Source organism: Mastomys coucha, unplaced genomic scaffold (genome assembly GCF_008632895.1).
Source record: "Mastomys coucha isolate ucsf_1 unplaced genomic scaffold, UCSF_Mcou_1 pScaffold3, whole genome shotgun sequence".
NCBI lineage: Eukaryota > Metazoa > Chordata > Mammalia > Rodentia > Muridae > Mastomys > Mastomys coucha.
In genome coordinates, this window is record NW_022196909.1 from 52,064,395 (window position 1) to 52,080,942 (window position 16,548).

General features: G+C 39.0%; 1 protein-coding gene across 1 annotated transcript; it reads left to right on the forward strand.

The window, feature by feature from the left end:
* The first annotated feature begins 14,289 nt into the window (after nt 1–14,289).
* Nucleotides 14,290–15,311, forward strand: LOC116074905 (olfactory receptor 1G1-like). Its single transcript, XM_031347800.1, has one exon. It carries the CDS (start codon nt 14,327–14,329, stop codon nt 15,287–15,289), a length of 963 nt encoding a protein of 320 aa, XP_031203660.1. The 5' UTR covers nt 14,290–14,326; the 3' UTR covers nt 15,290–15,311.
* The last annotated feature ends 1,237 nt before the right edge of the window (nt 15,312–16,548 follow it).

The window sequence follows — 16,548 nt, forward strand, 5'->3', positions numbered from 1 at the left end:
CCAGTAGTTTAGTAGCAATAATCCCCTGGTAACCTTATTGATTTTATTGTCTCTCCTGTTGTGGAGATCTAGTGAATTTAGTTGTTTCAGACATTTTCTAATATCCTTATTCCTGCTGAACTTGGATGTCACTGATAAATTCTGCTAAATGTAGTTTAATGTTCATAGTAATTAAATCACAAGTAGGAGGTTAGGAGCCTGGTGACTCTGACAAAAATCAAGGTCAATAGGAACAGAAAGAGAAAGAATATAATTTTATTTTATATTTAATGGGGAGCATATTACAGGATTCCTTTTAAAATAATTTATTATTGTTGTTATTGTGTGGGTATATATGTGTAAAGTTATTTATGACATATCATTTTGTGGAATAGCATATTGCAAGTTGCATCGTCAAGTTTGCATGTCCAAACGAAATACACACAATAGGAAATACTCTTTAAATGTCATACTATAATAAAATAAATAAACATTGTTCCAGATTTGTGTATGCATTGGCGTCTTGTTTCTATAGTTTTCTTTTCATTAATCATTAGCAGCAGTGCCACATACAGCAACAGGCTACAGAGTGACAGTTCAGTACATGTCTTCACTTTGTGATGTTCAAAGCAGAGCACTGTTTATGCTCTATGCAGTCAACAACTCACAGCAATTCACATAATCTTTTAAACTAACATGAGAACATTGTTTAACTATTATCTCCACCCCCAGCATAGTTCAGCAGACCTAAACTGGATTTCTGAAAAAGAGCATAGTTACTCATCTCCAGCCCATTGTGGGAGACTTTTCAATCAAGACACTGACAGTCTAATAGAAAGTCTTCACTGTCCTCCTTCTTAGGTCACATTTCAGTTGGTTTGCAGTAGAGAAGCCTTCTTAGTGCCTGCAGCACCTCCTGGTTCCTCAAGGTATAGATGCCAGGGTTGAAGATGGGGTGAGCACTGTGGAGAGCAGGACAATGTCCGTGGAGAGGAGCTGAGAATGGACAGCAGAGGGCAGAGTGTGTACAAGACCATGAGTGTTCCATAGAATGTGGACACCACAGTCAGGTGAGAGGAGCATGTGGAGAAGGCCTTGGTTCTTCTGGCCCCGGAGGGAATTCTCAACACTGTCACCACAATCTGAGCATAGGAGATCAGAACCAGCCGAAAGGGGACAGTCAGGGACATAAATGAGAGAAAAAAATGTAGTCACCTGGAACACTTGGGTATCTGAGCAAGCCAGGATCATCATGGGTGAGAAATCACAGTAAAAGTGGTCAATTAGATTGTGGCCACAGAACCTCAGCTGAGCCATCAGAACAACAACTAGTCCATCTAGCCTGAAGCCAGACAGCCAGACTGTGAGCACCAACCCCAGGCAATATTGAGGCCTGATCAGGAGTGGGTATCATAGGGGGTGACAAATTTCAAGGTAGTAATCAATGTGATAACCATTTTCTTTGAAAATTATTGTTACACATATATGTATGTATGTGTATATGTATGTATGTAGGTATGCATCTTTATATACACATATGTGTATATATATGTGCATGTATACACATATATATACACATATATACACATATACACATATATACACACATATACATGCATATACATATATACACATATACATACATACATATATATACACATATATACACATATACATACACACATATATTTACATATATACACATATACACATATATACACATATGCACATATATACACATACGTATGTTTATATAAACATATATATATAAAATCTACTGAGTCCATTTTTGTTGTTTACATTTATACGGATTCACCACCCTACATTGGAAAACCAAAGAGTACATTTATTCCTAGGGGAGTCTAATTCTTCTTCCTCCAGTAATTATCAGCTGTCTATTAGTTCTTTGTCTAGGGTGGGACTCCACAAACACTTTCACCTTGCCTGTTGATACTGCAGCTGTTTCTGTCTTGTTTATGGAGCCATTTCCAGCATACACTTTTTCAGAACAGATCACCTGGTGTTCTCACTGTGACCATCTTTCTACCTCCTTCTGAGATGTTTGCTGAACCATAGACAGGAGCTGTGATGTAGACTTTTCCATTGGAGCTGAGATCTCTGTGATTGGTTGATTTTTGTTGTATGTTCAGTTGTGGTTTTCTGTGAAAATCTCTGTGGTAGTTTGAATATGCTTGGTTCAGGAATTGGCCCTATTAGGAGGTGTGGCCTTGTTAGAGTAAGTGTGGCCTTGCTGAAGGAACTGTGTCACTGTGGGGTTGGGCCTTGAGACCTTCCTTCTAGCTGCCTATGAGACTGCTTCCGTTTGCCTTCAGAATAAGATGTAGAACTCTCAGGTCCTCCATCACCATGCCTGTCTGGATTCTGCCTTGCCTCCCACCATGTGATAATTGACTGAACCTCTGAACTTGTAAGCTACTCCCCAATGAAATGTTGTCCTATATAAAAGGTGTCTTGGTCATGGTGTCTCTTTACAGCAATGGAAATCATAGCTAAGGCAGTCTTCATGTGTTGTAAAGAAAGGCTTCTTTGATGTAGGGTAGTACCTACATTTATCTGTGGGTATAAGAATAAGATTTAGAATGTAGTAAGGAATTATGTTGGTTTAGCAAAGGGCCACCGTAGATTCTTTCCTAAGGTCTATGACCTCACTAGCCCAGGGAAGCTGGCTAGGTTTCCAGTACAAGGTATGATTTTCCTGCTGATGAGTGGATTTTAAGTCTAATAAGACAGTAGCTTGCTGCCACCAACATGTGAGTACCACTTATTGCACCACTATGTATATCTCTCCATACTGGCTATGGCTATACTACAATAAAAGCATCTGGGTTGAGGAGCAGAACAGGGAGGTCATCTGAGAACTACATGGTTAAGAGGAGGTGGCTGGGGAGTAGGATCAAAATGGGATGACTGGCTCATGAGACTGCACCCAGAGGAAAAATCTTAACACCTTATACTATACATGTCTACATGTCTTTATTATTAAATCTCAAGCTACTTTCTCCCCAAAATGGCCTGCAGGACAGATGCTGGAAGCTGAAGGCTGGAGATTTCTTTTCTGGTCTTCAGTATATGCTGGAGTCCTGGAGAATTAGGCTCTACTGCCAGTGGTAGAATGGACTTTTAATCATCTCAAAATCTACCCCCCAGTGACACACCTGCTCCAAGAAGATCCTCCTCCTCCCCCCTTTCCTCCTCCTCCTTTCCTCCTCTTCTTCTTCTCCCCCTCCTTGTCCTATTGCTCCTCCTTTCTTTTTCTTTTTTTTTCTTTTTTTTTTTTTTTTTTTTTTTTTTGAGACAGGGTTTCTCTGTGTAGTCCTGGCTGTCCTGGAGCTCACTATGTAGACCAGGCTGGCCTCGAACTCAGAAATCCACCTGCCTCTGCCTTCCAAGAGCTGGGATTAAAATTATGCAATGCTACTACTATTTGCCAAAGCCTACTATCTTAATCCTTCTCAAATAGTTCTGATAGATTTGGGGACTATGCCAAGATGGTATGGGTGAAGAGGTCCCCTCCCTTCTCTTCTGACCAGGAACTCAGGCTTGCAAAAGCCCTCACAGAACACTGGACAAAGCCAGCTCCTAGTTCCAGATTCCAAAGTGCTCAACTGGACCTTAAATCACCCTATAGGGCCCTAAAAACTCACATAATAAGACAATAACCCCAGTATCTAGCCACCATCTCACCACCTCCCTCGCTTCCCCTACAAAAAGCCTATAACCCAGCCCAGCTATGAGACTTCACTGACCTATTCCTGAGAATGCAGGGAACCCATCTGAGAGCTGCTCCCAATAAGCCTGACTTTATACTTTTATTTGACTCAGTTCAATTTATCACATAGGTTTATTACCAAGTTCTACCATCTGTGGACAAATGTTGAAATCTTCGAGCATATGTGGGCCATTCTTATTCAAACCACCGCATTCCACTCCATGGAGCCCATATCCTTGTGGCCATATCATAATACAAAATGCATTTATTCTAATTTCAAAAGTCTCCATTGTCTATCAGAGACTTGACGCAATTTAAAATACCCACGTCCAAAGTCTCTTCTGAGACTTGAGGCAATCGTATTTATAACCTCTTGTAACTTCAAAACTAAATAGCAAATTGCATACTTGAAATCCTGAAGCATTGAAATTATTAAAATAAAAAAAACCCATACAAAAAATATATAACCCATCACTGTATTTCAGACCACTGCTAATATAAAAGTGTTAATCCCAGGGCTCAGTCCCTGTTCCCTTTCTCATCTTAGTCATTCCCTACATGGTTTCATGAATGCTCACGACATTACCTATAACTCACATGTCATCGTGTTCCAAATCCATTCCCTCCCCTGAAGATCAAGGGTAGAGAAGATGATTACATCCAAGTCCATGGAAGATGTAGCACTGACTAATCCCAGCCAGGGTCTATTCTCTAGCTGTCCACCTAACCAGACACAAAAGACCAAGCACATTAAACATGTGGGTGTGTAAGTTTTCATGTTTTATTTCCTTTCAAATTTACATGTTTTTCACTTTTAATGACACAAACCACACCTTATAACCAGAAGGTAATAAAATAAAGCTATATCTGCATCCTTATTTTCAACAGAGAATTAAAAAGTTGCTCAAGGAAACCTAAAGTTCCACAAGGGATGAAGGAGTTCCAAGTCCCCATGTGGTACGGGCGAGACAGGGAGGAGACACAGGTATGGGGAACAGACTTAGTCCTGAGGGTTAGTCTGAGCTGCCTACTTTGTCACCCTGTGCTAACAGGAGACAGCATGAGATGCTTATTACGGATAAAGAAACTGGGGGAGTTGGATTCATAGTAGAGGAGAGCTCTGAACACATCCTGTAAGACTCAGTCCCACACAAAGCAGTTCTTTTATACTGGGGAACAGATGGCATTCTGACTGTTTCCTGGGAGTGGTCACACTCTAAAGAACTCAACTCAAAACGTCCCAACCCTTAGAGTCCCTGTGACCCAGGAATCTGTCTGTCTAAGCACATGCCACAGCTTAGGCCCTGCAAGTTCTTACCTTTCTAAATGTTGAGAGAATCATCAGAGCCTTAATCACTCTTCCTGCCAGTGGTAGAACAACTGAGACTTGATCAGAACCAACATGATGGGATAAAGAAGGATCTATACGCTGGCTGTGTTTTCCCATGGGCTCCATACCAGAGATCAAATACAGCCACACATACTGGCAGTCTTAGTGTAACTACTGCTTCTTTCACCCTTGCAAAGCAAACAGTGGGTAAGAGGGCAGGAAGGCAGCAGGGCCATGAAAGTCTATGAAAAGCCTTAATCCTAGCCCAAGGGAAGCTACTAGAACCAGGACTGCAGACTCAGGGAAGGATGGAGAAACCTGGCAAGATATGAAGGAGCCTTCCAGAGGGTCTGTCCTCAGCAGGGGCCTTCCACTCTGATGATGGCCTTTATTTCCCATGCTCCCATGCACAGCCGATGGTTAGCACAGAGGCTCAGCCAAGGTGAGCAGTTTTTTTGTAATACTGCTTCCTAGTTCATGTTGCTCGTGAAATTACACCAGTATGGCTTTCATTAGTGTACCCTAGTGCTTGTGCAGGCAAACACGTATGCTCTTACTTACCTTATGGGATAAAGTAGCTTCTGTGACATTTTTTTTGCACTTTAAGTAAACACCTCTTTAAAATGTAAGTACATGTCTTGACATGAATTAAAAAAATATTACTCCCCCCGGACTAATACAGAAGTAGAGGCTCACAGCCATCCATGGGACTGAGTACAGGGTCCCCAATAAGAAAAACTGACCCAAGGACTGAAGGGTTTGCAGTCTCAGGATGAACAACATTATCAACTAACTAGTACCCTTAGAGCTCCCAGGGACTAAACCACCAATCATAGTGTACACATGGTGGGACTCATGGCTCCATCAGCATATGTATAATAGAGGATGGCTAAGTCGGTCATCAATGGGAGGAGAGGCCCTGTGAAGGAAGGTTCTATGCCCTAGTGTAGGGGAATGCCAGAGCCAGTAAGCAGGAGAGGGTGGTGTGGCAAGCTGGGGGAGGGGGCAGGGTACAGGGGTTTGTTTTTGTTGTTGGGTTTTTTTATTTTTATTTTCAGAGAAGGAAACTGGGAAAAGAGATATTGTATGACATGTAAATAAAGAAAATATCTAATATAAAAGAAAAGAAAAAATTTATTCCCAGAATTATAGTTTTGTGACTTTGTTCTCTTAAGATTTAATTATTTGGGATTTGGATGTAAATTATTTAAATTGTGTATTTTTGAGTCTGTTTGTATGTGGTTGGTTAACATGTGTAACACCAATACTAGGGAGGCAGAAATAGGAAGATCCCTGGAGTTTAAGGGCTACCTGTTCTAACCAAGTTGGTAAGATCCCATCCATACAAAAGATAGAAAGGATAGAAGAAGACACATAGCACTGACCCCTGGCTTATGCATGCATACACAGTGAATGTGAGCCTGGGGGAGGCACAGGGTGACGTAAAGATCCTTCTCTGAGAACTCCTGGCACGTACACTATGGCTGGGTGAGTGGGGATGGGTTGGGGCACGGCACAGAGTTGCAGACTGGGAAAGAAGATGAGGCTCTGACCAATCTTCTCAGGCAAAGTTGCAGACTAGGAGGGAAATACAGCTCCAAGCAGAGCAGACAGGTTCCACATTGGCTGAGCTCTATGGAGGTCCCAGCTGGGGCAGGTACTGGGGCAGGGGTTTTACCTGTGTCCCTGTTTATGGCAGACCTCCTGGGAAACAGGCAGACTGTGAGGAATGGGAGAGGGGCAGGTCTGAGAAATCTGCCCCAGTGGAGTTGCAAACCAGAAGGAAGACAGGGCTGCTGCAGAGCTGATAGGTCCTGCATAAGCTGGGATCTGTGGGGATCCCAGCTGGGGCAGGTATTGGGGCAGGTTCTCACCTGTGTCCCTGGATGTGGCAGACCTCCTGGAAGACAGGCAGTGTGTGTTCAGGTTAAGGCAGACTTCCTGGGAGACAGGCAGGCTGTAGGGTATCTGAGAGGGGCAGTAACGCTTGATCTGCCCTGGATGGAGCTGTTTGACTTTCAAATAACACGGGAGGTATTGGAGGGCTTACAGCATTAGATACAGGTAACAGTAATCCCAGATGGGTTTTAAGAGTAGTATTACTTGGACATGAATGGAAATAATATCATTCTAAGGCTCCATACGTTTTTTATAGTTACTAGTAAACTCATTAGGAACACTGATTTTTCTACCAGCCACATTAATATATATTAATAAATTTATATATACCTATAAATTTTATAAACTTGTTAATCTGATCAAGCCAATTTGCTTCTTGAATTCAGTCCTTTACTAAGAATGGGAGAAATAATATAATTACCAGAATTTTACAATTCTAGCAGGTGCCTGTACCCAGAGAAATAGAAATATTATTCTCTCACGGTGTTGGGAATGGACCAGCTCTTCTATATATTATCAACCTCTGGACATCTTTATTAGAGTGCAAATGGAGTTTTACTAATTTCACATGTTGTCTTGGTAGTCCCAAATAGTTAAATGTTTCCTAGCTGGCATCAATGAATGGTACTTGTAGAGCTATTTATGAATTGTGAAAATCATCTTCAAATGTGGTAAAAATTGAATTAGAAATAATTAGGAGAATGGGATAAAATACTTATTTACATAGAGTTAGGTTTGCAGTGCTGTCAGAATCTTATGGTAGATGATGAATGAATAGGATATATGTTTCAATCTATACTTATTTAGAAAAGTGCAATTTAAAACTCATATATCTGTTAGAGTAGGTCTAATTAGAGGCCAGAAAATATTATGGGTTCATGTATACTATTCAAATTTTTCTTAGTTAAGAAGGTAGATCATCACTCTTGGCCTTTTGGCTAAGATCAAGTGCAGAAGGTAGATCAAGCTGAGCAGTGGTGGTACACACCTTTAATCCCAGCACTTGGGAGGCAGAGGCAGGTAGATTTCTGAGTTCGAGGCCAGCCTGGTCTACAGAGTGAGTTCCAGGATAGCCAGGCCTATACAGAGAAACTCTGTATCGAAAAACAAAAACAAAAACAAACAAAAAGAAGAAGATGGTAGATCAATGATTATAAATAGACCATGAGTTGTAAATATCTCTTTGCTTTCACATCTGTATTATGGCCAAAAATTATGGCTGTTTAGTGATTTTATTCTTAAAATACTTTTCAGGAAAAATTCTCAGTGGAAAGTTATTACATGTTTTCCACTAATGAGTAACTTTGGGAACTGAATCTCCAAGGTCAAGAAAGAATTTTTCTCTGTAGGCAAACTCTTTCTGGTCCCAAGAGAGGTAATACCGACTACACTTCTAGACTCCATCATCTCTACTCTCATAAATGATCTCAACAATGAATTCAAAGGGCAGGATGCTTATAGGTCTAAGATCATTGGGCAAAGTGGACATTTCTAAGTTCATCATTGATTAGTGGATATTAGAGAAGTCAGAAGGTAAGTGTGAAATGTGGTATTTTATGGAGTATTAGGTCATATTTCATACTGCAACATAGCAGATGTAGTATAGGATACCATTTAATTTGTATGTTAGTTTCCAAACTTGCATGTAAATAATCTCACATAAAATAAAACATGTTTCACAGTAAAGATACTTCTATGAAGTAAGGATGTCATATATATATATATATATGTATATATATACATATATATACATATGTATACATATGTATATACATATATATACATGTATATGTATATATATGTGTGTGTGTGTGTGTGTGTGTGTGTGTGTGTGTGTGGGAGTGTGTGTGTGTGTATGCATGCATATTTCATACACATACATTCATTTGAGGAAAAAAATCCTGAATTAAAAACTCGAACAGAGTGATTTGTTTACAGATATATGAAGCATGAAACTAACTAGAAGAGGGATACAAAAGATTATTTTAAAAATAATTTAAAATAGGAGGAGCAACCAGATTAGGAGACTGAGGATGAGCCAGAGAGATCACTAGAAACCAGGAGACTATTGTAGGTACCTTGAAAGTCAGATTAAATATTTGACGTGAAAACAAATGGCTTTCAATTGAGCTGTGTTTTTGAAAAATCAAATACTAACTTGACTGACATTTAAACCTGACATTGATGAGAGTTATTTTGTGAAATACAAGCATAAGTGCTTGCTTTAAGAGGATTCAAGAAAGCACGGAATTAAAACTTTTGGATTAGAAGGCAACTAGGGATTGAGACAGGAGCCTTTGGATAAATATGTCATAAGAAATAGAAAAAATGAGGCATTAGCTCTAAAAGCCAAGGGATTGACACATATTACTATGTAGGCCATCTGAAGCTAAGTCTTTAGATGCAATCTCTCTCTCTCTCTCTCTCTCTCTCTTCCTCTCTCTCTCTCTCTCTCTCCCTCTCTCTCCCTCTCTCTCTCTCTCTCTCATTCTACTTTGGTCCCCTTTATAACACTTCAGATAACCCCAGTACTGAGTCTCAGTTGCTCTGAGTTCCAATGAGATCTGTATATTTTATAGATCAATAGGTTTGAGATGAATACAGTAGTAGTGATACATTTCAGATGATTACAATATTGGTGAGAATGTTTAACATGGGGATTGACAGCATGAGAGGCATGTCATTGCTTGATGGTGAGAATGATTGTCTCTAAAAAAGAGTTAGAGTAGATGTAACCTTGTATGAAAATATCCTCCCAATTCTTAGTACAAAGATGGAAAAATGATATTGCAAGTATGATTGACAGAACAATTTAATTTTTAAAAATTTGGTGCCGCTAATTGCAGCTTCAGTTGGTGGAAACACAGATTCTCATCTTATCCCAGTCTCTTAAGTAAGAACTTCTGGTATGGAGTGTGACAGCTGTGACTTAACAGCATCTCCAGGCAAATGTGCAGTGTGACAGCTGTGACTTAACAGCATGTCCAGATGAGTGTTAGCTTTTTGAAACTTGGGAGTTCTCATTCTCATTTAGAAACATATTCCTAAAAACTTATTTCTCTGTATTTTAAAACATGTATCCATTGGCACAACTGCATATGTAAGCATCTGGAAGTTAATAAACAAATACATGAAAATTAAAGGAAATACGATACTGTAGTCATCCTATATGCATCTTCTGCCTTTCAAATATTGCTCATCATTTACAGTTAGTGTAACATGATCCAACTTTCTTTTAAAAAGTTTACTTCTGAGCCTTTTATATGCTCTTTACTTTACAGTATGAAAAGATAACCAGAAACATCTAAAATTATAAGATCTCCCCATGTGTGGGGCTATAACCCATCACATAGTTTGTGGGAAGAATGTGTGTTCCTAATGTACCACAAAGACAGTCTCTCTCTCTTTCTCTTTCTCTCTCTCTTTCTTTCATTCTACTTTGGTCCCCTTTATAATATTTAAGGCTTTATAGACATGTACACCAATTCAAACACATATGTATGTATGTTACAATCTAGAATCTACATTTGAGAGAGAATATGAGTGTTCTGCTCTTCTGAGTTTGTATCACTTTATTTAATGTAATTATTTTCAGGACCATTGACTTACTTGAAAAATTTTATCTCAGAATTCGTTATCAGTGATTAAAATCTTACTATGTATATGTACCATATTTGTTTTTATTGAAAATAAATTTTTCTCTCACATAATACATCCTGACCTCAGTTTCTCCTCCCTTCATCTTTCCCATCTCTCCTCACCACCACAGCCCTCTTCCACCAGATCCAGTCCTTCTAAGTTTTCCCTTCAGAAAGAAGCAGCCCTCCAAGATACAACAACCACACACAACAAAACAAGATACAAAAAGACAAGGCAAAAACCATCATATTGAGGTAGGGCAAGGCAATCCATTAGGAGGAAAAAGTACCAAGTGTAGGCAAAAACATCAGAGACACGCTTGCTCCTGCTGTTAGGAGTCCTATCAACCACCAAGCTAACAGCCATAACATATACACTGAGGATGTGGTACAGGCCCATGCAGGTCCTGTGCTGCAGCTTCAGGTTCTGTGAACCCATCTGAACCATTCTTTATTGATTCTGCGGTCCATGTTCTCCTGCTGTCCTACATCCCTTCTCACTCCTAAAATCTTTCCCCCACTTTCTTCTACCATCTACTTCTCTTGGGCATGATTAGAGATTTCTTGTTCTATAGCTTTCAGGTGGGCAGTCAAGTTTCTAGTATAAGATCACTCCATTATTTTATGCAGGCCCTTAATGATATCAACTTTCCTCTTAGCACTACTTTCATTGTGTCCCATAAGTTTGGATATGATGTGTATTCATTTTCATTGAATTCTAGAAAGTCTTTAATTTCTTTACTTTTGTCTTGATCCATTTTTCATTCAGCAGAGAGTTGTTTAGTTTCCATGAGCTTGCAGGCTCTCGGTTGTTGTTGTTGATATCCAGCTTCAATCCATGGTGTGCTGATCAGATGCATGGAGTTATTTCAATTTTCTTGTATACAGAGTGGAGACTTGCTTTTTGTGTTCTCTTTTTAAATGATATTTTATTCTAAAGTATATGTATGTATATTTGTATTTGTGCACATGTGTGTCAGTGCCCACGGAGACCAGAAATGGGATTAGAGAGCTGGGAACAAGCGTTTCAGATGCTTGTGTATTACCTGAATTGGATGTGGGGTGTCAAACTCAGATCTTACTGGAAAAGCAGAAACATTCTTAAGTACTGTGCCATATTTCTAACCCCAAACATAAATTTCTAAGTTATATAGGCCAATGATAAACTTTCATTAACTTCTTCATGTTACATATACAGATAACATAACAATTGATGAATTAGCAAGCAATTGATGAACAAGATTATGTTTCTTTGTCTTCTTTCAGTAGTAGATCCCTGTCTATTACAGTAACATGTTGGACTCCTTTCTAGATCTCCATTGTTAACCTATTATTCTCATAGGAGAAAGAGTAAAAACATAATTAAACAGAAAGTACAATGAAGAAAAAATACTGCTAAGGTGTGAAAAGGAGGGGAATCATAATAAAAAGAAGAAAAGAAAGAAGGTAAGTAAGTAAGTAAGTAAGAAAGAAAGAAAGAAAGAAAGAAAGAAAGAAAGAAAGAAAGTAAAATTGGACAAAGAGTTGGAGCACCCTCTCTGTCAGCCTACATTTTACTAGTACATAATATATTTTTCTCTACACTTTTAAGATATCCTTTCATTTCCTCGGTGCATTTTCAAAGTCACTGTTGTCTAATTTTTTTAATTCTGACTCTCCTTGACTGGGTCATAAAGAGGCAACAACCAGAGTAGCACCTTATCCTGAAGACTAGTAATAATTGTTACAAAAGTCATGTTTTCTTTGACCTTTAAAAACAGAAATTATGGCCTCTACTCTCAGGAAGTTCACATTTAACCAAGAAGAAAAAAATTATATGTCACAGAAACTGGGAAACTCATTCAGACAATATCAACCTAAGCACCATATTATCCTGTGTATATATTTAAGAAGAGATAAGATAATAAAAGGTAAAGTATTCAATAACAGTTCAAAAGTTGGACAAGAAAATAAAATTATAACATAGTTTTGAATCCCTGGTCAAATTTGACTAAGGATGAAGAAGTTCCTTAGGGAGAGGATCTATGATGATTAATGTTAACAATAGCACACAATATCTGGAGTGAGAATTAGAAAAACTATGGGTAACCAAGCAGAAAGAAAGACTGGCTAGCTAGGGCTGGGACATGTGGAAAGAGGCAGGCTCTTAAGTTCCCAGTAAGCAGGAACAGGACAATATATGTAATTAATAGGAAAGAAGAGACACTAGAGGTATTTGAACAATAGAATCAAGGCAAAACTGAAATGTTTGCAGCTTGAATAATAGTAAGCAGAGTACAATGAGTGTAGCCAGTTATACTGTTGATGCAATAAGCTTTGATTAAATTGATGAGAAATTGTCCAGGTAAGAAAAGGTGATCACGGGGCTTAAATGTAGAAGAGTTTGTGGAGAACAGTGTGACAACACTGTTTACATATATGGAAATGAAAGATACGGATGTATCATGTGTTCACATCACACCAGCAGAACAACACCTGGAGGAAGTGTTTCTTTCTTGAAATACTAAATGAGTGGGAAAATTCAGTGCCCACTTCATAATCAGTATTTACTACTTTTTTATGCCAAGCACTAGGCATACCTTTAAGAGTAAAGTTAGATTCTGCTGTGCTCCACTATAATATATTTCACTTCCTTTTGAAAGGGCACAAACACTAACTTAATACCTTATTAAATATTTCAACAAATTATATATGGTTATATTCTCCATATCACAACATGGTAATCTATGATGGTGCAAGGTAAACCTGCCAATCAAAGAAGCATAAGACTTCCTTGGAATGAAACTGAGACGGCAAGGATAAACCCTATGGTTTGAAAACATGCATAATCTCTCAGGCATATCATAGCTCAGTGAGGTACTGAGATAGTGCAAACTGAATTCAACTGTGGTGGACTCTTTGGTTGTCTTTTGGATTAGGTAAGAACACTAAGATTAGGCACTTGTGGTTTAAGAAGAGTTACCAGAAGTCACAGACACACACTTCCCATATCATCCTGTGCTTCTGCTTTCCATCGGAGGGTTTCTTCTTTTACTTGACATTTGATTCAAAATGAATCATTTTTCATTAATTAGTAATATTATGTTAGAAACAGAAATTGACCAAGATAGAAAATGGAACTGAGAAGAGTGACCAGTGAGGCATGATAGAGTTTATGAGGTATTCCCAGTTCAAAATACTGAGAGCCTTAGAAGACTCACAAGGACTTATACAGTTTCATAAAAAATATGTTTATCTAGGTAACTTCTTCTAAACAAATATGTAACATGATTTTATTTTTTGAAGGAACTCCCTAGGCAGCATTGTGAACAATGCATTATTTGAGGCTAAGTGGTCAGGAAAACAGCAGTATTGGACTTTGTCTGATGAAGCTGAAACTAGAGTGGTTACGCTATGGATGGACAGGAACATTTGTTGAAATCTCACTGTCAGCAAAGCACTAAGCTATGTATTAAGATACAGCCTTGGACTTGAAAGGAGTCACAGTCAAACAGATGCACAGGAAAGTGGTCATTCAATAAAGTAACACACTGGTTAAATGGCACAGCTTTCACCAAGAGAATTCCTGGAAGCCACTCAACAAATTGTCTTTATGTCTCCCTAGGGAGCCATTTTTAATGAACTCCAAGTCTTATCTCCCTTTGATATTCTAGTTTCCATTGCTCAACAGAAGCTATGAGGAAGACCCATTGATAAGAGACCAAGTCTGGGTTGGTGTTAATTCTTGCCTGCAGTGAGAGAATTGTTTTCATGCCAACTTCATCTTTAATAACAAGACCCAGAATGAACTGCAGTCAGGCTCCTGGCTTTATTCTCTTGGGACTATCCAGGGAACCAGAGAAATGGCTGTCCTTCTTTAGCATCTTCCTAGGTCTCTACTTGCTGGGCCTTTTAGGGAACCTGCTACTTCTGTTAGCTATTGGTGCTGATGTCCACCTGCACACTCCCATGTATTTCTTTCTCAGTCAGCTCTCACTTGTGGATCTTTGCTTCATCACCACCACAGCCCCTAAAACATTGGAGGCTCTGTGGACTGGAGATGGATCAATCTCATTCTCTGGATGCCTGTCTCAGTTGTATTTCTTTGGTGTTTTTGCTGATATGGATAACCTGCTTCTGGCAGTCATGGCTATTGACCGCTATGCTGCTATCTGCCATCCACTGCTCTACCCACTTCTCATGACTCCATGTAGATGTGAGGTTCTGGTTAGTGGGTCCTGGGGAATAGCCCATTGTGTGTCTCTGATGTATACATTATTGCTCTCTCAGTTATATTTTCATACCAATCAAGAGATTCCTCATTTTTTCTGTGATTGTAGGCCTCTCTTATTGCTTTCCTGCTCAGACACTCATCTCAATGAGGCCTTGATGATGGCTTTGGCTGGAGTTTTGGGAATCAGTGCAGTTTTCTGCATTGTAAGTTCTTATAGTTGTATTTTTCATGCTGTGGCTAGAGTTCCATCAGCACAGGGGAAAAGAAAAGCCCTGGCCACATGCAGTTCCCACCTGTCTGTAGTCCTCCTTTTCTATAGCACAGTCTTTGCCACCTACCTGAAGCCCCCATCTAGTTCTCGTTCCTCTGGGGAGGTGGTAGCTGCTGTCATGTATACTCTGGTAACTCCTACTCTGAACCCCTTCATTTATAGTCTGAGAAATAAGGATGTTAAGAGTTCACTGAGGAGGATTCTGAACATTGAGAAGTGTCAGGACTAAGGATCATCAATCAAGAAGGATCACACCCTGCATCTCTACCACACATGCAAGTGAGTCACCCAAGTGTTAACACCATGGCTCTTAGGAGAATCACATGATTGTTATGCCTAATCTTCAGTGTTAACTGGACTGGATTTGTAATCCCCTGAGAGTTTTCACTGAGAAGGAAAAATCCATTTGAGTGTGCTTGGCACCATCTGTTCCATAGAATTATCCTAGATTGATAAATGGAAAAATTAAAAATCTAGCTTACTATCATTATTCATGTTTTTGATTGTTGACCACAAATGCAACCCTCCACCCCACCATCCTGCCTTGCTTTTCTCATCCTGATGTATTGCATTCTTCAAACCATGAATAAAATAAAACTTTAATTCTTAAATTGTTTGTCAGGTGTTTTGTCACAGCAACAAGATAAGTAACAAATAAAATAATCTATTTGAAAGAATAGTATATTGGGTTCAATATTCTTTTTTTTTTTTCTCGAGACAGGGTTTCTCTGTGTAGCCCTGGTTGTCCTGGAACTCACTCTGTAGACCAGGCTGGCCTCGAACTCAGAAATCCGCCTGACTCTGCCTCCCAAGTGCTGGGATTAAAGGTGTGCGCCACCACCGCCCGGCTGGTTCGATATTCTTTAATTTGTCTTTTTACACTTATATTTCTGATGCATGAACATCCATTTAAATCACTACAATCATTGGATAATTTTAAGATTTTTTTCAATGGTTTAATAACAACAGCCCCCCTAATATCCTTATAGGTTTTACTGCATCTCCTGTTCTGGAGATCTAGTGAATTAAAGTATTCCTGTCGTTTTCTAATATCTTTCCCCCAGCTGAACCTGGATATAACTGACAAGTCATGTTAAAGGGAGCTTTAGTGTTCACAGAACTTAAATCACAGGTAAGAAGTCAGGAAGCTGGTGAGTCTGACAATAAACCAGGTCAATAGGGCAGGATGAGAAAGAATATAATTTTATTCCCTCTTTTAATGGAGAGTATATTACAATGTTCTTTTTAAAATAATTTATTATTGTTGTTGTTGCATGTGTGTATTTATAAAATTACTTATGACATATCATTATGTGGGAAGTCAAATTATAAGTTCCACCATTAAATTTGCATACTCAAAGCAAATACACACAATAGGAAAGAACTGTTCAAATGTCATACTGCAATAACATACATGAACATTGTTCTAGATTTGTGTTTGTGTTGTGTCTTGTTTCTATAATTTTGTTTTCATTAATCATTCACAGC